The sequence below is a fragment of the Colossoma macropomum genome, unplaced genomic scaffold (genome assembly GCF_904425465.1).
Source record: "Colossoma macropomum unplaced genomic scaffold, Colossoma_macropomum, whole genome shotgun sequence".
In the NCBI taxonomy this organism is placed as follows: domain Eukaryota; kingdom Metazoa; phylum Chordata; class Actinopteri; order Characiformes; family Serrasalmidae; genus Colossoma; species Colossoma macropomum.
This window is the reverse complement of record NW_023494803.1, coordinates 7,780,150-7,804,178: the sequence shown is the minus strand read 5'-3', so window position 1 is coordinate 7,804,178 and position 24,029 is coordinate 7,780,150. Positions and strand designations below refer to the sequence as shown.

Sequence of the window (24,029 nt, the reverse complement as noted above, 5' to 3'; positions counted from 1 at the left end):
CGTCGCTGGGATAGACTAGTAGTTCAATACTCGCATGAGTCCGCTGTTCTAGAACGCCACGCCAACCAATCGTAGAACAGTAAGGAGGCGGGGTTTGCCTGAATACGGGTGGGGTAATATAACGGCGAATACGACGTCTCTCCTCTCCCCCAGATTCGAGTTGGAATCCAAGAAGAAATGTGAGGAATTAGGGGAAGCTGGAAGAAAACTGTCCCTCGCAGGATTCCTAAACGTTTTCGGTAGCTTTTTTAACTTGAAAGCTATGAAAAAACTCGATGGTAGAGAGAGTGTCTGGTAGCGTTTAGCTTAGCCCGAACATGACGGCGGAGGGGGCTGAAGCTGCGCCGCGGACAGAGAGCTCCTCGTGTCCGGGGAAGGAGCGCCAGACTCCGGCGTCGGTGGAAGGAGGAGCCGGTCGTTCCCGAAGGAGCTGGGCGCTTTCCACGCTGCTTATAGTCGTTGCTGTTCCCATTGTCGGTGTGGGCATCAGATACTACCAAGATACTTTGATTTGGAGGCGGCATGTAAGTTTGAATTTTCTGGAACTGCTCGGAATTTTTCCGTTCCACCTTAAATGGTGCAGCAGTTACATTCAGAATGTAACCGCTGCACCATTTAAGGTGGAACGGGAAAAAATCGAATGGGAAGCTGATTGAAGTACATTAAAATTGTAATGAGGGACTGTGTTGCTTTGTTAACGGTCTGATTGACCAATCAAAAGATGCAAAAGGGAGCCATTGCTAGGAAAATGCAAAAGAAAGAAAATCACTGGTCAACTTTTATTTGAACACTGGACTGATCAGTCCATCCTATGGACATAAAGGAAGAAGCCTAGTTCTTGCATTGCACAGCCAAAGTCTATTTGCCACGTATTGTTAACTGGTAGGAATAACACCACTGTTACAGCACCTTAACTGTCCCCAGCTGTTTGTACTTCAGGGATGGGGGTAGTTGCATGTTTGCCCCAGCTGGTAGTGTGCAAACCACCCCCCCTCCAACTTGAGGCAAGTGTGCCAGACTTCAAGCTGCTCCCTCCATTAGACAGTGGTCTGTGTGCACATACTCACAGACTGCACGCCCTCCCAGTCTGGATAACTGGCCAAGTGGAGTGGAGAGACCCCATTTACTACTGAGCAGCGTATGGGACGAGTAGGGATGCAGGACTCTCCACTGATCAGCCATAACATTGAAACTACCTCCTTGTTTCTACACTCATTGTCCATTTTATCAGCTCCACTGACCACATAGGAGCACTTTGTAGTTCTACAATTACAGAGTGTAGTCCATCTCGTTTCTCTGCTTACTTCCTTAGCCCACTTTCAGCCTGTTCTTCAATGGTCAGGACCCCCATAGGACCACCACAGAGCAGGTATTATTTGTGTGGTGGATCATTAGCGCTGCAGTGACACTGATGTATTGGTGGCGTGTTAGTGTGTGTTGTGCTGGTGCGAGTGGATCAGAGACAGCTGGAGTTTTTAAACAGTGTCCACTCACTGTCCACTCTATTAGACATTCCTACGTTGTTGGTCCACCCTGTAGATGTAAAGTCAGAGACAGTGTCTGAAAATGAAAATGACAGGGCGGTTGTTTGAAAGTCATCTCGTTGCCTTGGGCTAATTGTTCAGTGCTGCGTTCCTCGGCCAGCAGTGTGCCTTTCAGCACCAGTGGACCGTGAGAAACGCGGCACAGTTGTCAAGGCTCCATTCCTGTCTTTCAGGAAGCTGGACTGAAGACCCTGGGACCAGAGGGACTCTTCTTGTTCTCGTCTCTGGACGTAGACCATGACCTGTACCTCAGCCCTGAGGAGTTCAAACCCATTGCAGAAAAACTCACAGGTTTGACAAATGCATTTCTTCGACTATGTTTGGAAAGCTAGCCCTTATTTAAAGCAGTCAACTGTTATGAGCCCATTATCGTCCAGATCATTGCTAGCTATGAGTTCAAGAGGTTGTGGTTTAGAGCAATGCCTGCCAACACCTCACTAACCATCAAAGCCTATGAGGAGGATATTGTCTGACACATTTCTCTTTGTGCCTCTACCTTGAAGGTATTTCCCCACCTGCAGAGTTTGAGGAAGAGTTCCTCCATGACCCGAACGGAGAGACTCTCACCCTTAATGCCAAAATGCAGCCATTGCTGCTGGAGACCATGACCAAGAGCAAGGATGGCTTCCTAGGGGTAATGTTTCATCCTTTGCATCCTGTCTTAATCAAGTAATAGTCACAGTTTCAAAAAACATTTGGGAAAATTAGACTTTTTTTTTTTTTACTTGACGAGATAAAACATGTTTGGAGAAGACAAAAAACAAAGTATTTTTGCTTGCTTTATACTCGTTTTAATTTGTGAAACTCACATGCCACGAGTTGTATACTGTGAGTTGGATGCAACATAATTGCCATTGACAGTTACACAAACTTAGAAACCAAGTTGCACGCAACACACTTAGTTGCTCCAGATAAGCCAGATAAGCAGCTCATATTTTGATACACTGCGTCGTTCTCGCTGTCATATGCCGTGAGGGGTAATTTGCATATTTGCAGAATTTTATATCTTTGTGCATTTAATACAACCCTATTTCCAAAAACGTTGGGACGCTGTGCAAAATGCAAATAAAAACAAAATGCAATGATGTGCAAATCATATAAACCCTATATTCAATTGGAAATAGTACTAAGGCAACATATCAGATGTTGAAACTGAGAAATTGTATTGTTTTTTTTTAATTTGATGCCAACAACACGTTCCACAAAAGTTGGTAAGGTGGCAAGAAAGACTGGTAAAGTTGTGTAGTGCTAAAAAAAAAACACCTGGTGATTGATTGGCAACAGGTCAGCAACATGATTGGATATAAAAAGAGCATCTCAGGGAGGCTGTTTTTTTTTCAGGGGTAAAGATGAGGAAGTTTAAACTCTAAAACGCAAAGAAGAAACTGTACATAAACTGGATCCAGAAACGCTGCCATCTTCTCTGGGCCTAAACTCATTTAAAATGGACTGAGGGGAAGTGGAAAAGTGTCCTGTGGTCCGACGAATCAACATTTGAAATTCTTTTTGGAAATCATGGACACTGTGTCCTCCAGGCTAAAGACCACTTAGCTTGTTATTAGTGCCCAGTTCAAAAGCCGGTATTCATAATGGTACAGGGGGGCATTTGTGCACATGGTATGGGTGACGTGCACATCTGTGAAGGCACCATTAATGCTGAATGATATATACATATTTTGGCAGCATAAGCTGCCATTCAGACATCTTTTTCAGGGAAGGCCTTGATTATTTCAGCAAGACAATGTCAAACCACATTCTGCATGTATTACAACAGCATTGCTCTGTATTACAAGAGTCCAGGTGCTAAAGTGACCTGCCTGCAGTCCAGATCTGTCAGCCACTGAGAACATTTGGCGTATTATGAAATGAGAAATACGACAAATGAGTCCCCGAACTGTTGAGCAGCTGAAATGCTCTGTCAAACAAGAATGGGGAAACATTACACTTTCAAAATTACACCAATTGGTCTCCTCAGTTCCCAAACACTTACAGAGTGTTGTTAAAAGAAGAGGTGATGAAACACAGTGGTAAACAGGCCCCCGTCCCAACTTTTTTGGAATGTGTTGTTGGCATCCAATTCAAAATGAGCATATATTTTTCAAAAAACAATACAATTTTCTCAGTTTCAACATTTGATATGTTGTCTTTGTAGTATTTTCCTGTAAAAATATGGTTTACATTATTTGCATATCATTGTATTCTACTTTTCTTAACATTCTGCACAGCGTCCCAACGTTTTTGGAAATGGGGTTGTGTTTTTGTGATGCTTTTCAAGCACCAAATAAATCATCTTATGTTTTATTGTCTTTTCAATTGATCTGGTGAAATCAGTCTTCTTAAAGTATGTCTTTCAAAGTGATCATGTGATGTGTTGTCTCCATTTTGATTGGCTGTTACATGAAACTTCTTTCAAGAAGTTGAAATGCTTGCAGCTGTTTTAGCTGAGTTTCAAGCGCGGTTTAGCTTCAGATGGGTTTCAAGCGAAAAGTTGCATTAAAGTTTCGCCATGTAAAGCCTTAGCTTTGCGTTAGAACTACATGGCTATTGTATGTAACAAATAATGGAAGCTTATAACCCATCAATTAGCATCATGCAAACTGAATCTCCGATAGGCTTGCTTATGTGGTTTCGGACACCAACTTTGCAAAGCAAACTTTGGACCCCAGACATGTCTGTGGTGAAGAGAGTATTGTGTCTGATTGGTCACTGAACTGTCAAAAAAACAGAGTAATCTGTACAAAGAAGAGACAGGTGCATTCTGAAAGAAAGGTCAGTTAAATCCTTTGTCTCTGTAGGTGTCCCATAGTTCCCTGAGTGGGCTGCGTTCATGGAAGAGCCCTGCTACTCCGTCCTCCACTTTCTCTGCAGCTCAGTTCCGGGCGTTTCTGCCTCCGAAGGGTAAAGGGGAGCTGGGAGACACATGGTGGATCATACCCAGCGAACTCAACATCTTCACCGGCTACCTGCCCAACAACCGCTACCACCCTCCAACCCCCCGCGGCAAAGAGGTACAGTCTGAAAATCTGTCATTCATTGACTTGAGTGACCACTATAGGAATATATTTTTATAGATAGAGATTTTATTAATGCTGAAGGAAACTGCAAAGTAACAAAAGCAGCTATACAGATCAGATACGTAACAATTAAAATGTACAGAATTTTAAAACTTTTACAGTGTGTACTTGAATGCAAGTGAATATTTACACTGTATATGTATATTTATGCTTTTTATATTTTTAAAATTGTGCAGTACACATGTATGTATTGTTCCAGATGAAAATAGACAGAATCACACTGTTTATCTATAGATTACTAATGTAATTGCAGACTGTACTTAAAAACATTCTTCTATGTAGAATCATGAACACTTAAAAACACATCATTAAAGGGTTCTTCAGATTGATGGAAATGGGTTTTATATGGTTCTATATAGAAACTTTTTGAAAAGGGTTCTTCTATTGTTACAGACTTGACATTGTTACAATAGAAGAAACGTTTTTTGGTGCTATATAGAACCTTTTTCAAAAAGGTTGTACATAGAACCATTTTCTTGACTAAAGAAGTCCTTGAGGAACCATAACTTTTAAGGGTGTGTTATGAAGTTACACAGCGTCATTAAAAGTGAGTTCCACCATTTTTTTTTTTAATTAAGTGGTTAAGAGGCTGACAAAGTCAGTTTAGAGTGGTTTTAATGTGAAATGTTCCATCCTAGAGAAATTTCAGAAGTCAGAAATTCTTACAGTGGTGGTGATAGGAACCGAAGTTTAACACCTGTAAAAGCTCCCTCACAGAAAGTTATTACATGGAATGGTAATGAATACATGGCCTGATGCCTGAAATGCCTTTTTATGACATTTTTGAGAGAAGACTTTGGCCTAAAATGTATTTTAACACACATTAGGTGGAGGCGTGCATATAGGGTGCCCCCCCAAAAATTATTTTTTTCTGATTTATCATTATCAACATTACTTTAAAAAAAAAACAGTAAGTTCACTGGTGGTTTTGAATCTGATAGAAAAAAGACTGCACACTAATTTCACCGACAGTTCATCAGTTTGATCTTTGGCGTGTCTGTATGATAAACCTCATGACTGGTAGGACTTTGAGCGTAATAGTTTAACCTGAAAAATAGTCCCCAAACAAAACTGTTGATCTCGCATATAAAAACTCGTCCTGGATAGTAAATAAAATAGCTATATATGCAGACACAGAGTTTCTGTACCATGAAGTGTCACACCAAACCACTCAGACTTTATTTACATTTCAACAATTGGATTATGCAGAAATTTTGAAAAAAATATGAAATTCCACTTTAAGCCTGAAAGACGTTCAGTGGTGCCAGTGACAGTTTGTTGTATTTACATGTTTTAGGAAAAAAACTCACTTTTTTGCAGTAAAGTGTTTTTCGACCCAGATACTCGGTTCATATAAATATTTAGTTACGACTTAAAGATGCTCTTAGTGCATAAGAAGGCGCCCTCAAGATAATTTTTCTTAAGGGAGCCAAGATTCTTCAGTGTTTGCTTAAGAACGCTATGTACGCTTGACCACAGTGTGGTTGCGGAGTATGCTGGCTGTCGGTTTGCTGGGCTAGTGGGCTGAAGAAGCTGTGGAGGATGCCAGTAAACTGGAGGAAATAGAGAAGATAGGACTTTTCTGTTTTGGTGTACAGTTTGGACTAAATGAAGGTGGACATTTGAGAAGAATGCGATTGCAGCTTCTGTAACCATTATGGCCAGTATGCTCCATCCTTTGAAGAGCACTTTAAGTAGCAGGTTTACAACCAGAAAACATAAGCAGTGTTTTATGCAAGTGGCCATTAGAGGAATTAGTTCTGGCGACTGTATGTGTCAGACTAGGGCTGAACGATTTGGGGAAAGTATCTAATTGCGATTATTCTATTCTAATGTTGCAACTGCAATTTAAATTACAATATTTTATAAATTGAGATTCAGGCCTGATTTATTTTGGCCAAGAAGACCAGAATATCCACCTTTTTTGGCTTCAGGCTTGACCCTGAATGTGGTGAGCCAAACTGCCAGGAAGTTGTGGTTGTGATGTCACCACACATGGAGGTTTGGTTGCCTCTTAGTGGTCTAACTTATCTACTGGCATTTCACGAGCTCTGATTAGGCTCAATTTCCCTCTTAAAATTGTTTTTGTGAATGTACACACTTAAAATCGATGGTTCTTTAAGGGTTTTTTAGTAAAGACAGTGGTACTATACAGAACCATTGTCACTCCACAACCCATGTGCATGCTTACAAAGTTCTTTGCATGGTAAAATGGTTCATTAGATTGGTGGAGAATGGGCTGTATGTGGTTCTGTATAGCAGCAGTTCTATATAGCACCCAAAAGTTCTTCTGTTGTTACAAGCTTGACATTGTAACAGTAGTAGAACCCTTTTTGGTACTATATAGAACCATACACAACACATTCTCCATCATCCTTAGGAACTATTTCACCGTGCCAAAAAACATTACCATGAAAATGGGTCTTTTACTGTTTATGGTTCTATATGGAACCACCATCTTTTTAAAGAACCTTAAGAATCTCTTTTAAGAGTGTAGGCTTTAATTAAAAAAAGTGTAGCTGTTGTGATTTGAAAATTGCACTGTCTTAAACTGCGATTTCGATATAAAGCGATTAATCTTTCAGCCCTGTGTCAGACTGCTGGAGATTTATGATTATGATCAATTAAAATATTGAATCTTGCTTATCTACCATTTCTCAAGGCTTTCAAGGGCTGTTGTTTTGGATTGTCCTGAATTGTGATATCCAAGTGTGCACTTTTATCAAATACCAAGAGGCTTCCTCTTATCACAATTAAAGGGGAATTCCAAGTTTTCAAAATTTCTCCATAATTTAGAACAGAATCATTTAGAGTGGTTAGATGTGAAATGGAGAAATTAATAACTCAGATTACTTTACAGTGATGTCACCAGGGGTCACAATAACACAAATATAGACTTATTAAAAGGCTTTTGGGGGGAAAAAAAAGCTTGTCACAAGTAAGTTATAGCTGAAAATCCTATTGCAAAACTATTGTAAAACAGTCTCTCAAGCGTGAGGCAACATTCATAACCATTTCATGTAGTAACTGTCTGTGATGGAGCTTTTAGGGGCATAAACTAATTCAGACGTCTGGTTCCCTTCACCACCACTGTGAACAATTTCGAGTTTCTCTAGAATGGAACATTTCACATCAAACCACTCTGACTTTGTTTACACCTTATGAATAAATTATGTAGCATTGTGCAAAATGTTTTTGAAAAATTAGTGTAAGCAGCATATTTTACAACATTTAGAAATGCAGTGTTGAGAGCTGTAACAGTTAAGAGCCTTAACGTTGTAACGTGTGGTACTGGATCTGTATCTGAGCTCATCTCTTGGTGTTTCTCTTCTCTTCCGACCCTTCAGGTTCTGATCCATAACCTGCTCAGTATGTTTCATCCTCGGCCCTTTGTCAAATCCCGCTTTGCTCCTCAGGGAGTCGTGGCCTGCGTACGAGCCGTCAGCGACTTCTACTACGACATTGTGTTCAGGTATTGACCTTAAAGCTGGATCAATGTAGGGAAACTTACCGAGTGAGATGTCTTTACAGTGGTGGTGATGGGAACCAGGAGTTACAATGACCTACAACACAAATGTAGCCATTTTATTTACTATTCAAAACCACAAATGAACCTACTCGTCTTCTGAAATGTTCTATGTAATGTTGATGAGGGTACAAATAGTGGAAATCTGAAAAAATGGTATTATTTGGGGGCTGTTTTGCCTCACAATACTGCATTTACCTTCCCACCGTGAGTGAACCTCAGAATCCTTGCCTGAGGAACAGCATTGCCTCAGGCATAGTGCAGCATAGTCATAAACAATTTATGTAATAACTGTCTGTGTGTGGTGTAGCTTTTAGACACAAACTCTTCAGACGTCTGGTTCCCATCACCACCACTGTAGACAATTCTGAGTCAATGTGTTTCTCTAGAATGGAGCTTTTCACATCAAACCACTCTGAATGACTGTTTACATCTTAATGATTTCATTGTGCTGAAATTTAAGAATAGTGGAATTCCCCTTTAAAAGATTCTTAATGCATCCCCACTTGTTTGCCTCCTCTCCTTTTAATGCGATAGATGGGAGCCAATTCTTTGATCATCCTCAGTCTTGAGTTGCTTTGCAATTTATTAATCAGACTTAAGGAATGTTCTGGATTGCAGCGCTGAGGTTTTGAAACCGCATCTAAACAGAAGAGAAGGCTGCTTTCGGATGACATTTCTCACGCTTCCTCACATTCTCTTTCCTTATAAGTCTTTCGAGGAGGACTGGAGCATTTGATTTTAGTTTCACGTAGGCAGAAGTTAACTTCTCTTCAACAGTACCTAACAGTAAAATCAAACTGGTCTGTTACAGTGATGATCAGCTGTTTCAGCTACTTGTTTTGTGTTCCTAACCACAGGATACATGCCGAGTTCCAGCTGAATGAGGTGCCAAATTTCCCGTTCTGGTTCACTCCTGGCCAGTTTGCTGGTCACATCGTCCTCTCCAAAGATGCCTCTCATGTCCGGGATTTCCATCTCTATGTACCTAATGACAAGTCAGTATCCTGCAGTACCTGTTTAACTTGTAATTATACAGATGCCATTTTAGAGCTCACACTGGTAGGAGCTTTAAGTGCCTCTGTTGAGTTTCGGGTTTGTGGACCGTCTAAAGAGCCCATATCCTACATTGTTCTCATTGTGTTTTTTTACCCAAGGTCCACTGATAATGTTTGTGTGGGTTTATGTACCAAAAGCTAAAAGGAATTCATTTTTGTGGCCATTTTCCAACCTCTGTTTATCCCTTTAGCAAGCTGTTTTTGTTAAGAAATTTAAATGATCATTGTTTTGGGTCTCCAGATCTCTGAATGTTGATATGGAGTGGCTGTATGGTGCCAGCGAGAGCAGCAGCATGGAAGTGGACATTGGCTACCTGCCACAGGTACGTTCCCACCTAATAATAACAGCATTACTCTCTATTTGGACCTTTTGGACCAAATGCTCACCATTCATCATCAGAAATGTTCAGTAGGGGGAGAAAGTGACTCTAATTAAAGAAAAGTGTCTCAAGATGTTTTTAAGGGCTCATATCCAACATCATTTATTTTATGATTTTTGTAATTCTAATTTTTCTGTTTCATAATTCATTTTCCATTTTCCAACCTGCTATACAAGCATGCGTAGCAGTGAGAGTGCTGATAAACACCGAGTTCAAGGTTTTTTTTCAGACTCTGCTCATACACATTTTAATGAAGTAAAACTTTCAACATGGTTTATCATGCTTGGTATCAGTTTGCTACACGTTCACAAACCGGCTGTTTTCGAGCTGAAAGATACGAGGTGAAAAAAAAGACTAGGATAGAAATGCTAGATGAGGTAACCTACCATTAGCATTTGTCTGTTGATCTAAGGCCCTGTTCACATTCGGCATTAACATAAGCACGAAAGGGCGGGGCTAAACTTCTGTAGGTTGAGTAGGTGGATATATGTAAATGTGTTTGTTTTTGTGACATCACAGAAACAGTGCATTCAAAGCAGGCTGTTTTTGCAGCTTAGTTTTCATATATGGACTTAAGCAGGGCTTATATGCTATATCAAAACAGATTAATTCATTTTTCCACAGCCCTTATTCAAATGCTTAGATTGATTTAGCATCTCCTACTTTCAATGAAAATGAACTGCAGGTATTTTAACAAGATACGATGCAGTACGTATGAAAAAAATTCACACACAGTGATGTTTATTTTCAGATGGAGTTGCGAACGGCCGGTCCGTCCACACCCTCTGTGATCTATGACGAGCAGGGGAACGTGATTGACAGCCGGGGGGAGGGAGGAGAGCCCATTCAGTTTGTTTTCGAGGAGATCCACTGGAGCTCCGAGATCAGCCGAGAGGAGGCGGCCGGTCGCCTGGAGGTCACCTTCTATCCTTTCAAAAAGGTGAGCTTTCCAAATGCACTGATGAATGCTAGCACACCGGCACATTTAGAGTGTGTCATAACCTTAAATTTCTATTTATGGTGTGTGATCAGTTCCATCAGTAACTGCGTATTACATTCTAGAACCACACTAACAGTTCTAGAGCTGTATGTTTCGCAGATCTCTTAGCAATCCTCGTCATAACTTTACATCATTCTTTTCTCCCTTTCTTAGGTTCCTTACCTGCCTTTCACAGAAGCCTTCAGCAGGGCAGAAGCAGAGGGGAAACTGGTACACTCCATCCTCCTCTGGGGCGCCCTGGATGATCAGTCCTGCTGAGGTCAGAACCATAGCATCTCAACACACTGCAAAATATGACAGCTCAGCAAGTGTCCATATCCTGCATGGAGGAAATAGATCTTCGCTGTCGGAACAACTTCAAACTGAGAACTTCAGTCTCAGTTTTTCTTCATTTTAATTTTTCACACAGTATGAAAAAGGCAGTTGTGACAAAATGTCATGATGAACGGACCAGCAGAAATGACCCAGAACTGATTATAATAAAAAAAAAAATTATAATTTTTGTTTCTCTTGTAAAGTCACCATTTTAGAGATGCAAAGTTTTGTTCCGAAAAGGACTATATCTAATTATAATTTGAGATTAATAGTCAAGTAGGGCACTTTAAAAGTGAGCTTATTCAGCCAGTTTAAGAATACCTTACCCAATTGTTGGATTGCTGGACAGCTAAGTATTCAGTTTCTACATTTTTGGTGATATTTAAGCAGTAGAACACTCAAGGTTGTGTGTTATCACGAAATAACGTCATGGCTGTGATTGGGTCGCCGTAGATCATCACAGCCGTGATGTTATTTCGTAATAACACACAACCTCGGGTTTTCATCGCTTTTATACAACAGTTAAATAAATAAAGTAAGAAATTAATAAATTAGGCCGTGAATGCGGCATTAAATATGTTTTAATGTTAGCAGTTCCTTCCGCCAAATTATAGTTCCTTAACAAGCAGCTTGTTGCTACGTCAGAGTAACGAACTCCGCTCACTCACTGCACAGCCGGCAGTTCGTTCTTCAGCACCACACAGAACAACTGACAGTTTTGGAATTTAGTGTAGTCTCATCTTCAGAGTCTGACCAAATCGGCTGTCGGTCAAATGTGATCTGAAAAGTATCCATTTTCTGTTTGTGGCAAAGTAAGAAGTAAAAACGTTCAAATGGCTTCAGCGTCTCCCACAGCTGTCAAAGTTGTTGTTCAGCAACCTGTGCTGTTATGGCGAAATAACAGCACAGCTAGAACGCCTCTATATATTGCCTCCATATAACGATAATTTTGCAGTAACAACCTAAATATTATAACGTTTTCAACAGAATATTATTGGTAGCAGTTTAGGGCTTGACTGATTTGAAAATGTTGTGGTCGTTAACGATGCCAGACACCAGAATCTTAAATAATAAAAATATTGTAGCAGTGGGGGTATAGCAGTATAGTTCCTGGGACTGAATATCTTTGATATTTTTGCTGATATATGGTCATCGATATCGGCTGTTTTGGACATATCGGTCAGGTCACACAGCAAACATCTCGTGGAATACATTTTTCGGTTTTTATAGAACAATGAATATGAAACAGGCTGATAATACGGTAGAAAATTATTTTACAAACAAGATCTTAAACTAAGTACTCAAAAAATGATGGTTCTTTAGTAAAGAAAATGGTTCTATGCAGAACCATGAACACTCAAAGAACCATTTGCATGATGTAGGGTTCTTTGCATTGTGAAACGTTCTTCAGATTGATGGAGAATGTGCTGTGGATAGTTCAATATAGCACCAAAAAGTGTTCTTCTGTTGTTACGATGTCAAGCCTGTAAGAATAGAAGAACGCTTTTTGGTGGTATATAGAACGGTTTTCAAAAAGGTTTTATTTAGAACCATATAAAATATATTCTCCATCAATCTAAAGAACCCTATAATCATGCAAAGGGTTCTTTCGGTGTTCAAGGTTCTGCATAAAATCATATTTTCTTTACTAAAGAACCCTCGATGAACCATCATTTTTTAGTTGTTCATGCCAAAATGTGATTGTCCCAAAATCAACCTGACCAACACCTGATTCTGATTCCATAGAAATCACAGTTTCTCTGAAAACCTCAGTGCATACATTAACTTTCTGTTGAATGAACTTGCTATTAAAGAATGTTCATAATATTTACGCTTGACATTTTGTTATTGCTCAGTTGCATTATTTATAATTCATTTTTATTGTTCATTATTGTTCATTATAATTAACATCCTAAACCTAAATGTTTACCCTGATATTAATATGTGTCTGTTGTCCTTGTTGTCTATGTAGGTTCGGGGCGAACTCTCCGGGAGACAGTCCTGGAAAGTTCGCCCGTCCTAGCCTTGCTCAACCAGAGCTTCATCAGTAGCTGGTCTCTAGTTAAAGAGCTGGAGGACCTGCAGGTGAGGCGTCCACTGAGAATTTTTATGTAGTTGGAAGTCTGTCAAAGGCTATCAAATAAGAAAAGGAATCAGAAGTTTTGTCGTACAGTTTTTTTATTTAATACAACTTAATGGAAGTCTATATTCAAACTATCACAAAGTTTAAATGTTCTTTTGGTTCTTTTCCTGGAAAGAACACCCTGCAGATTGTTGTAAATCACAGCTGATCCGTGAAGGAGCTCTGCATGAGCATCCAAATGTTACAGACATGTATGTTATATGCTGTCTGGAGTGATGGAGCTTCATCCAGTACCTTTGTGATGAGTTGGAGTGATCCAGAGCTGATCATCCAACATCAGTACCTGACCTCACTAATGCTCTTGTGGCTGAATGCAACCGAATACTCACAGCAGAAGTTCCTACATCTAGTGCAAAGTCTTCCCAGAAGAGTAGAGGCTGTTACTGAAGAAAAGGTGGAACAAAGTCACTAATAGCCTTGATTTCAGAAGAGACGTTGGTCAAGCAGATGTCTACAAACTTTTTGACATACGGTGTATATTAGATTAAGGTTGTAACTAAATTCTGCAGACGTGTCGGCTGAACAGCTGTTTTAGAGGCTCCTGAATAACCCAGATTGCTGTAGAATTCTCCAAGCCTGTATTAGTCCAGCAGCAGTTTGTCATCAGTGTCTAGTCTAAGTGTAGGTTAGGGTTATGGTGTCTGAATTGAAGTTGATAAACTAATGACATTTCTTGTCTCTGCAGGCTGATGAGCAGAATCTGGTATTGAGTCAAAAGGCACGTTTACACCTGGAGAAGTACAGCTTCCCAGTGGAAATGATGGTGGCATTGCCTAACGGCACAGTGGTAGGTTTGCTTTACTTTTGTCTGCGCTGTAGTGTAGCTTTAAGTATTTGTCCGAACCTGATGGGACTCGACTGCTCATATCTGGTTTGAATATTGTTTCTCAAATATGTGTTGAGCTCAGTTGGATTCAAATTTCTCTGACACACACACACACACACACACACACACACAGACACATGCACACACATATATATATATTCCATTGACTTACATTAAAAGTAAAGCAAGTTTTTTCCTTCTCCTGTAAAGTTACCATTTTGGAGATATAAAGTTTAGTTCTGACAACAGTGTACATGTATTTTTTTTTTTTTAATGTATCTGGTCTCTAATAACTAATATTTTTGTCTCTATATGGTAACTGGTGGTGTTCTGTCAGGTTTTATTCTGCCCTTTGCACGATGGGGTCGGGCTCAGACAGAAGAATTTCTGGCTGTATTCACATTTGGACCAATATTTCAGGCCTGATTAAAGCTCTATTGTACTGGAGCCTGAGATTTGGCACGCAGTTCAGCACTGGGAGCCCTCAACACTGCATTGTTCAGTATTACACGCTTTAAATCATATAGGACTTAATTATCCAAAGAAATTCTCAACTGTGCTCTGCTCTGCTCAGTGAGAATTTGGGTCAGCCAAGTATAAACCAGAATGATTCAAGACACAAATGCCTGGCATAACCGAGTCATCGCTCAGTGGTTTGGCCAATCAGTTGTCAGAGAGATAACATGGGTCCTCTGGGAATTTGATCAACTTTGTTCGGCAAGATTTTATAGGTTCAGTTTACATCAGTTCCCTGCACCCAAAGGACCAACCTTGACTGCTTAGTTCTACAAAAGAGAGAGCTCAGCAGGTTGTGAGCTGCTGATCCAAGACCTGCCATAATTATATACAAACGTTTTGTATTATTCATGAGTCTGAAAGCTGTGAAATAGAGTGCGTGAAAGGTTTATTGATGTTTGAATCAGTAGATGATCTTCTCAAAAATGTGTGTAAATACAGGATTTGTAGCACTGGAATTCCAAAATGGGCTTATTGCCCACAGTACTGGGCATGTGAAGTATCCATAGTTGAGAGTTGGTTCTGGAATTCTGGAATTCCGTCTGAATTGACATCAAAGTCACAAATCCAATCAATTTAGGTTTTTTTCCCACTGCGCTTGAGTACAGTCAGAAGGTTAAACACTCTGGCTAATTGCAGGTTGTGTTGATTTTTCTAAGTGAAGGTAAGTCCTCTACAGAGAACAAAATAAACCTGGAATTTTTGTGTAAATTTTAGAGCACAGGTTCTGTGTGTTTGCTGATAAATAAAATATAGAAAAAAATAAAATATAGAAAGCGCCATAACTTCTGCAAAAAGACAGGTTAGGTTTTCTTTTTTTTCACATCCTGTGAAATGTGCAGATGTGTGTTCTCTCTAGTGCAGGGGCGTCAAACTCAACCACAAAAAGAGCCATATTAAAAAATCTCAGCAAATCTGTGGGCCAGATGTGTTTTTATTATATTTTTACTTTATTTTTACTTTAACATTTGTTTATTTAAAATATGCCAAAACCGCAACAGCAAAATAGGCACTGAATTCTTACTCAAAAATAATTCTAAAGAAAAATAAATAGTTTTAGGTAGTTTTACAGACTTGGGGGTAGCGTCCCTCGGCGAGCGCCTGGTGGCCGGGCAGCCCACGTAACCCGGCCGGGCTCAGCCCCGAAGAGGCAACGTGGGGGGACCATGTGGGCCCACCACCCGCAAGGTCCAGCATGGGGGAGTGGTGCAGTGCCGTACAGGCAGTGGGAGATTGCAGGGGGGCCCTTGGTGGCCTAGGCCCCTGCGGCAGAAACTGGCTCTTGGTACGTGGAACGTAACCTCACTGGGGGGGAAGGAGCCGGAGCTTGTGCGGGAAGTTGAGAGGTACCAACTAGATATAGTTGGGCTCACCTCCACCCACAGTATCGGCTCTGGAACCAAACTCCTGGATAGGGGTTGGTCCCTCTCCTACTCCGGGGTTGCACAAGGTGAGAGGCGCCGGGCGGGTGTGGGGATACTCACGAGTCCCCGGCTGGCGGCAGTACAGTTGGAGTTTGTCCCGGTGGACGAGAGGGTCGCCTCAATGCGTATTAAAATCGCAGAGAGGAAAACTCTGACTGTTGTGTGTGCTTATGCACCAAACAACAGGGTCGGAGTATTCGGCCTTCTTGGAGCAAGTGGGCGGGGTTCTGGAAAGGGTCCCAACTACAGACTCCATAGTCTTACTGGGAGACTTCAATGCTCATGTTGGCAATGACTGGGAGACCTGGAGAGGCGTGATTGGGAAGAACGGCCTGCCCGATCTAAACCCGAATGGTGAATTGTTATTGGACTTCTGTGCCAGGCATGGATTGTCCATAACGAACACCAAGTTCGAACACAAGGATGTTCATAAGTGTACATGGTACCAGAGCTCCTTGGGTCAAAGGTCAATGATCGACTTTGTTGTCGTTTCATCTGACTTGGGACCATATGTTCTGGACACTCGGGTGAAGAGAGGTGCTGAGCTGTCAACTGATCACCATCTGGTGGTGAGTTGGATCAGATGGCAGGGAAGACTGAGGGTTAGACCCGGTAGGCCCAAGCGAATAGTGAGGGTGTGCTGGGAACGACTGTCGGAGGCCCCTGTTCGGAATGATTTTAACTCCCACCTCCGGGAGAGCTTTTCTCATGTCCCGGAGGAGGTAGGGGACATAGAGTCTGAATGGACCCTGTTCAAAACCTTGTGGAAGCTGCCAGGCGCAGCTGTGGCCAAAAGCTTGTCGGTGCCTGTCATGGCGGTAACCCAAGAACCCCCTGGTGGACACCGGTGGTGAGGGAGGCCGTCAAGCTGAAGAAAGAGGCCTTTAGGGACTGGATGGCCCGAAGGACTCCCGTTTCAGCAGATGGGTACCGACATGCAAAAAAGGTGGCAGCTGCAACGGTGGCAGAAGCAAAATCCAGGGCGTGGGAGGAGTTTGGGGAGGCCATGGAAAAAGACTTTCGGTCGGCCTTGAGGAAGTTCTGGACAACTGTCCCGCGACTCAGGAGTGGTCGGGGTGACTGCGCCCAGGCTGTATTCAGCAGGGGTGGAGAAACTCTGACTTCAAATGAGGATATTGTCGGTCGGTGGAAAGAGCACTTTGAGGAACTCCTTAATCCGGGTGACATGCCTCCCTCACGGGAGTCAGGGCCAGAGGCCTCTGGCGTGTCAAGCTCCATTTCCCTGGTGGAGGTCACTGAGGTAGTTGGCAAGCTCTTCAGTGGCAAGGCACCGGGGGTGGATGAGATTCGTCCGGAGATGCTTAAGGCTCTGGATATTGTGGGGCTGTCGTGGCTGACACGCCTCTGCAATAGTGCATGGACCTCGGGAACAGTACTCTTGGACTGGCAGACCGGGGTGGTGGTCCCTATTTTCAAGAAAGGGGACCGGAGGGTGTGTGCCAACTATCGGGGTATCACACTGCTCAGCCTCCCTGGGAAAGTCTATGCCAAGGTGCTGGAAAGGAGACTTCGGCCGATAGTTGAACCTCAGATTGAGGAGGAACAATGCGGATTCCGTCCTGGCCGTGGAACAATGGACCAGCTTTTCACCCTCTCACGGATTGTTGAGGGGGCATGGGAGTTTGCCAACCCAGTCTACATGTGTTTTGTGGATTTGGAGAAGGCTTACGACCGTGTTCCCCGAGATATCTTGTGGGAGGTCCTCCGGGAGTATGGGGTCTACATCCCGACCCTCACCTATGGTCATGAGCTGTGGGTAATGACCGAAAGAATGAGATCGCGAATACAAGCGGCAGTAATGAGCTTTCTTCGCAGGGTGGCGGGCTACACTCTATTTGATAGGGTGAGGAGCTCGGCCATCCGGGAGGAGCTCGGAGTAGAGCCGCTACTCCTCCGCATTGAGAGGAGCCAGCTGAGGTGGTTCGGGCATCTGATCCGGATGCCCCCGGGACGCCTCCCGGTGGGGGTGTACCAGGCACGGCCTACCGGAATAAGACCCCGGGGTCGTCCTAGGACCCGCTGGAGGGATTATATCTCCAAGTTGGCCTGGGAGCGGCTTGGGGTCCCCGGGAATGAGCTGGAGGAAGTTGCGGGGGACAGGGTCACCTGGGATTCTCTGCTCTCCCAACTGCTACCGCGACCCTATCTGGACTAAGCGGTTAACGATGATGATGATGAGTTTTACAGACAAAAAAAAAGTTTTTTTTTATTTTATTTATTTATTTATTTGTTTAAATAACTGCCTATTTGCTTGAAGTAGACACCAGTCATCTTTTCTTTTTGTGTAACCACTGGCCCAGAGATTGTTGTTGGGGTTCAGAATGCACAAGATGTTGCAGTGCATGCTGGGGACTGTAGCGCATCGCAGGGTGACACAGGCTAGTATCAATAGAGAATTAAAACCATTTTGCCGGCCGAATAGGACTGCGTCACAGGCCTGACTTGGCCCACAGGGCTTTGTGTTTGGATGTATTAACTTATTTTCAATTAGAAAACAGACAAAACATCATCCCACACTTCACAGTAATGGCTGCAAGGAAACAGCATTTTAATAGCTTCTGTTCTCTAAACATGAACAGCAGATGAGCTGTTTTGTAATTACTACACAAAAAAAATGTTTTTTTTTTTTATTTATTCATTTTTTCCTTTTTTACAATGCATGTTGGTCATGCGAGTGATGTCCTTGGTGTCTAATACCAGGGTGCAAAAAACATGGAATTGAGTGATGAGGCTTGTACTATGAGCGTAGCCCCAGCCTCTCTTTTATTTTTCAGGTCCACCACATCAACGCTAACAACTTCCTGGACCAGACGTCCATGAAACCAGAGGAGAGTCCGTCCTTCAGTTTCTCGGGCGGGTTTGAGGACCCCTCCACCTCCACTTACATCCGCTTCCTACAGGAGGGACTGGACAAGGCCAAACCTTACCTGCAGTCATAAAGAACTGGCCCTCTGTGAGAGAGAGAGAGTGTGTGTGTGTGTGTGTGTGTGTGTGTGTGTGTGTGTGAGACCGAACACAGTGGGCTCACTCAGTCTCTCTAGTAGAGATCACCTTATGCTGGACTGAATTCTGGAACATTCTCTCGTGGTATAGAAAGCAGCTGCTGACTCCAGATTCTTCTACCTGTCCACATTCCACATTTCTAGTAAAACACAGTAATGGAACACTTTTTTAGTACCTTAGGGTTAGTGCCCTATTTAAGGGAAATTCCACCATTTTTCAAATTTCTGTATAATTCAGTGGTTGAGATGTAAAGTCATTCAGAGTGGGTTGATGTGAAATGGGGCTCTGTGGAGGAACTTACCAGCTGAGATTTCTCTACAGTGGTGGTGATGAGAACCAGGGGTCACAATGTCTACAACACACACATAGCCAGTTTATTTACTATCCAAAACCACCAGTGAACCTACATGTTTTGAGTTTCTATGCTTAAAAAATAAGTTTTCTTTGGGCACTATTTTGCCTCACAGCACCCTGCATGTACCCCTCCATCCTTCCTGAAACTTTAAAGAGCAAAGCCTTCTCAAAACTGTCAGGCTTTTAGAGGCATTAAACTCTTCAGCTGTCTGGTTCCTATCACCACCACTGTGAACAATTCTGACTTTAGTTTCTCTGGAATGGAGCATTTCACATCAATCCACTCTGAATGATTAAGTTTGAAATTTGTAACAATTGAACAATGGAAAAAAACAAAGGAATTCTCCTTTAAGTCTCTGAATGCAGTCTTTGACGTTTTATACTGGACAAAAGAAGCTTATCAGTGTAGTGCTCTGTAGTATTTGCCAACACTGTAGTTCCGAACATGCTGGAGGACTTATTTATAGAGATAAAACCTCTTTACCTTTACAGACGCGTTTAGCAAGACATGTTTTTCTGCTTTAGTTCAGACTTTTTCCACTGCAGATCTTAATTTGTGTCTATGATTTTGGTTATTTGTTGCTGTTACTGTGGTGCGTTTCCGCAAGATGCACAGAATGAAGGATGTGTGTTGCTCAGGTTGGTTGCGGTAGTGGTTTCAATAGTGTTTGTGTTTCTCAGTGCAGAAGAGCCGCAGGGCCTGTGGTTTCCTGGACAGAGCAGTTTGTGACGGCCTAGTCGGAAAGCTCACCGGGGTGGGACCAGGCCTGATGTCATTGTTCCAGTCCAGGGAAGCACCGCCCTTTCTCTCTCTCTCTCTGGAGACGACACAAACACCCAGAGGCAGGGATGGGATAACCCCCGTACTGTAGAGAAAATTAGGCCTGTCAAAATGATTTCTTATTCGCCTGATCACAATTATTCAAGCTGACCGCAGTTATTTATCATGCTTTAGGGCTGTCAAGCGATTGGATTCACGATTAACATGATTATTCTTTTGTGCAGTTAATTGCGATTAGTTGCATTTGTCTTCTTTGCAGTTTATCAAATTTCACACTAAATAAACTTTTTCCCCCATTTAAAAAGCAGCGCATTTTGTTATCTCTATATTAGAGGACAAAATAAGCTGCATCAGAATGTATTTATTATTCTTAATAATTCAATAACAGGTTCGCTCGTGTGAACACATGAACATTAGTTCCTAACGCAGTTTTTCATTTTCATCGCTGCCACCCAGTGTGAGAGCGACAGCCCTGCAATCGCAGAGCAAAGTAAAGCACGCAAGCAGCTGGGCTTCAGGGTGGAACAAGAAAAATTCAGTAACAGTGTAAAAAGTTAGCGCTGTCACTACTTAGTGTTAAATTATTAATATGCTAACTTCAGAAATAACTGATATGTTTAAGTCGCAACTAACAAAAAGTCAATGTAGGTCTCTGGGTTCATTCATTGGTTTCATTGGCAAATTCATGTAAATTAAAAAAAAAAGCAGAGAACGCATTTATAGCACCTCATAATGTACACATCTACGCATAATGTCATAAAGGTAAAGTTATAAAAACCCATAATGTAACAGCTGATCGTGTAATAAAATCCTCATCTAATAACTACATTTTTTGCAGAAGTATTACATTATATGCTGTTTAATCCATTATACATTCATTATACAGCAACATTTTTTAAGAATAATGTAACGTCAGCACATAATGTAATGTTTTAATGTTTTTTTTTAGAATGTGAGTTAAAACGATCAGATGCTTAAAATGACAATCTAATTGTATAATTTTCATCTTAATAAAGGTAAAAACTTGTGAAAATTATTACAAGAGGTGACTTAGTGTTACATTACACACTGAAACTACATTACTCTAAAACCTTGCTACTTCATTTACAATGTATTAAAAACAATGTAATGCTTTACTCCATTATGGGCAAAAATGTAATTATATTATTGGATGAGGGTTTTATTACATTATCAGCAATTATTACATTGTTACATGTGTGTTATTACTTTGTGTAGTTGTGGCAGGTTTTTTTCGAGATGCGCCATGGGTCTTACAAAAACAGTAGTTCTGATTTTACGAATTGGTGCTATAACACCTTTAGAGGGCAGGTGTAATGTTTATTTGAGCTTGAGCTACGTCTGTCGTCAGCTGGGAGCTACTGAGCTTTGCCAGCATCGTAGCAAGATGGCTAGTCAATTCAGCCACTTTAGGCTTGCACTGTAATATAATATTTCCATACAATGAACAAGAAAGATATTGTATTAATCGCAATTATTAATAGGGCAATTAATCATCAGCTAAAATTTCATTGTGACGAGCCTTCGTAATGAATCGTCAGACTTTTTAGTGAACCTTTCATATTTCTTTAGAACATGGGGAGACTAGTGATAGGCTGGTTCACTGACCTGGGCTTGATGCTGCGATTTATCATTACAACCAGTAACCATCCCATCCCTACACAGAATAACACATGCAGCGTCACATCACGCTAGAAGAGCACACACAGTTCTGTCAGACTGCTACAAGACCACTGTATCGCTTTGGATCATAGCCACAGTTAGAATTATGTATGGAAGGTGTCATTGTATAAAGCAGTTTAATGTAGGTTTTTCTTGTGGTCAGTCGGCTGAGGGCAATAGAAAAGTTAGATTTGGGGTCGTGGCCTATTGCTGCTATATACTTTATTAGCTATTGGAATGAATTAGTCTCAGTGCACATTTACAAAGAGTGCAAAAACTCTGCTGAGTCTGGTGTAAAATCTGTGCATATTCTAAAGATATTGAGTCTTTGTAAGATACATACCGTTGCTGTCCAAAGAAAACAAGTATAAGAGATTTTATTCTAAGCAATTTTGGAGTATTTATATTGGTCCACTCATCATGAAATTTTGACACAATGTAAAGGACAGCTGCTAAGATCAAATGATGCAAAAAACGTAAAAGTCGCAAAAAATGGAGATACATGTTTTTCATTGGACAGCGATGATATATTTGACTTGCAATCAGACTCAAAATGATGATGAAGGCCAAAGGAAGCACAAGTATACATAAAGAGTTGACCCAACAGACAATATGTATGCAACTCAACTGGCTTTCAATGTATTGCTAACATACTGTGGTAAGAGCTATGCTTTTTGGTTTGTCCATATTCAAGTCATCTTTTGAGTTCATAAGTAACCTGTGTGAATGTATGTGCTGTTTGTACTTTGTTGGACTTGTGCCAAAAATAAAAAGGCCTTTGTTTTTTTTTTTTTAAGAAAAAATACATCTGTCCATTTTCTAATAAGTAGGATAAAACAGAACATCAACACCGATTTTAGTCAAACATCACAAAAGATCATGATTTAACTTGATATTCACATTTATTTGACTATATATTACATAGTTGAATCTGTGAATTGCATGTATGTATGGTGCATAAACAGATGAGTTTGTGCATGAGTAACTCACTGAACACCACTGAGAAAGATACTATACACAAAAAAAAAAATCAAGGTTTTAGATGCAAAGCACCTCATGGACCTGGCTTGTAACTCACTCACTCACATTTAGCAGGCTGAATACTGTCCACAAGGGGGCACTGTAAGCACCGAAGCAGCTTTTGGTGCTTCACAACGGGGTGTTCAGACAAGGCCTATTTAAACACCAAGCACACCGTATCTCATTCTAAAACGAAGCAGGACACATCTGGGTGTTCGAAAACAGCCAAAGCTAGCCTTTCCTCTGTTGGTGACTACAGAGAAGGTGTCCTCATTACAGATTGGTCAGCTGTGATGGCGTATGGTGCTTTTCCGTGGAAAAGTTGACTGTTTTTCAACTTGAATGGAAACTGAGAAGTGTGTTGTGCAGGATAAACCAGTGATTTTTAGTTGCAGTGTGCGTTGTTCCATAGTTGACAACGAAAAGAAGCACACTTGAGTCATTTGAACGCATACTAAAAGTGCTACATCACGTCAATGACACCGGCCCTTATTCATCAGAGTGCGTACAGTCAAATCTGAGCGCACATATTTCACCAACAGTTTTGTAGAGTAACTAGGCAAAAATTATCAGTACCATCTACAACAACAATAAGAGTAAGAACAGAAAATAATACTAATAATTTGCACATGTTGATCTGGTACAAATCTTTTTTTTTTTTTTTTACATGCACACTGGTGTAAACAAATGCTGCAACTATTCCATTTCTCAACAGAAGACATATTACGCTGTGATTTTGTTTTGTTCATTTGACATTCTATTCTTTCCAGTGGTCATAATTTTAACACTATAAAGTTTGGTCAGTAGGGGGAGCAGTGCTCAATCACAGCCATTGGCTCACAAACTACTGAATGCTGTCGTTTTATTGGCTCCCTACTTAAACCATTTGCATGAATTAGGGCGTGCTTCATGTACATGATATGTAAATGAGGTGCTGGTAGGCTGGCGCTTGATTTCACGCACTGAAGCAGATTCATCATTTGCGCTCAAAGCTTGGCTCGTTTCCACGTCATAGGAACGTTTCGTGAATCAGACATAGATGAGTTCATACATCATTAAAGGCAGTCGAATCTGCTCTCTTTACGCAACTTTGGTGAATAAAGGCCAATGCGTGTCTTTGTTTCTCTATTCAGTACAGCTTGCTGTAGGCTTGTACCATCCCTTCTCATAAATATGACTTGCTGTCATTACTGTATAGAGAAATGCATTCTAGAGAAACTTTCAGAGCTAAAATTGTTCATAGAGGTGGTGATAGACATCCCAAGAGTTTAATACGTCTAAAAGCTCACTCTAAGTAGGTTATTACATGAAATGTTAAGAGATATGTTGACTGATGCCCAAAACATTGTTTCACAACAGTTCTG

At 41.3% G+C, this 24,029-nt stretch overlaps 1 protein-coding gene across 1 annotated transcript; it reads left to right on the top strand.

Moving 5' to 3' along the window:
• The first annotated feature begins 113 nt into the window (after window positions 1–113).
• On the top strand, window positions 114–19,718 carry selenon (selenoprotein N). The gene is made up of 12 exons (XM_036592850.1): window positions 114–524; window positions 1,718–1,835; window positions 2,048–2,178; window positions 4,340–4,552; window positions 7,966–8,090; window positions 9,005–9,142; window positions 9,444–9,525; window positions 10,334–10,522; window positions 10,736–10,841; window positions 12,870–12,982; window positions 13,726–13,827; window positions 18,602–19,718. The coding sequence occupies exons 1-12, from the start codon at window positions 318–320 to the stop codon at window positions 18,764–18,766; spliced, it is 1,689 nt and encodes a 562-aa protein (XP_036448743.1). The 5' UTR covers window positions 114–317; the 3' UTR covers window positions 18,767–19,718.
• The last annotated feature ends 4,311 nt before the right edge of the window (window positions 19,719–24,029 follow it).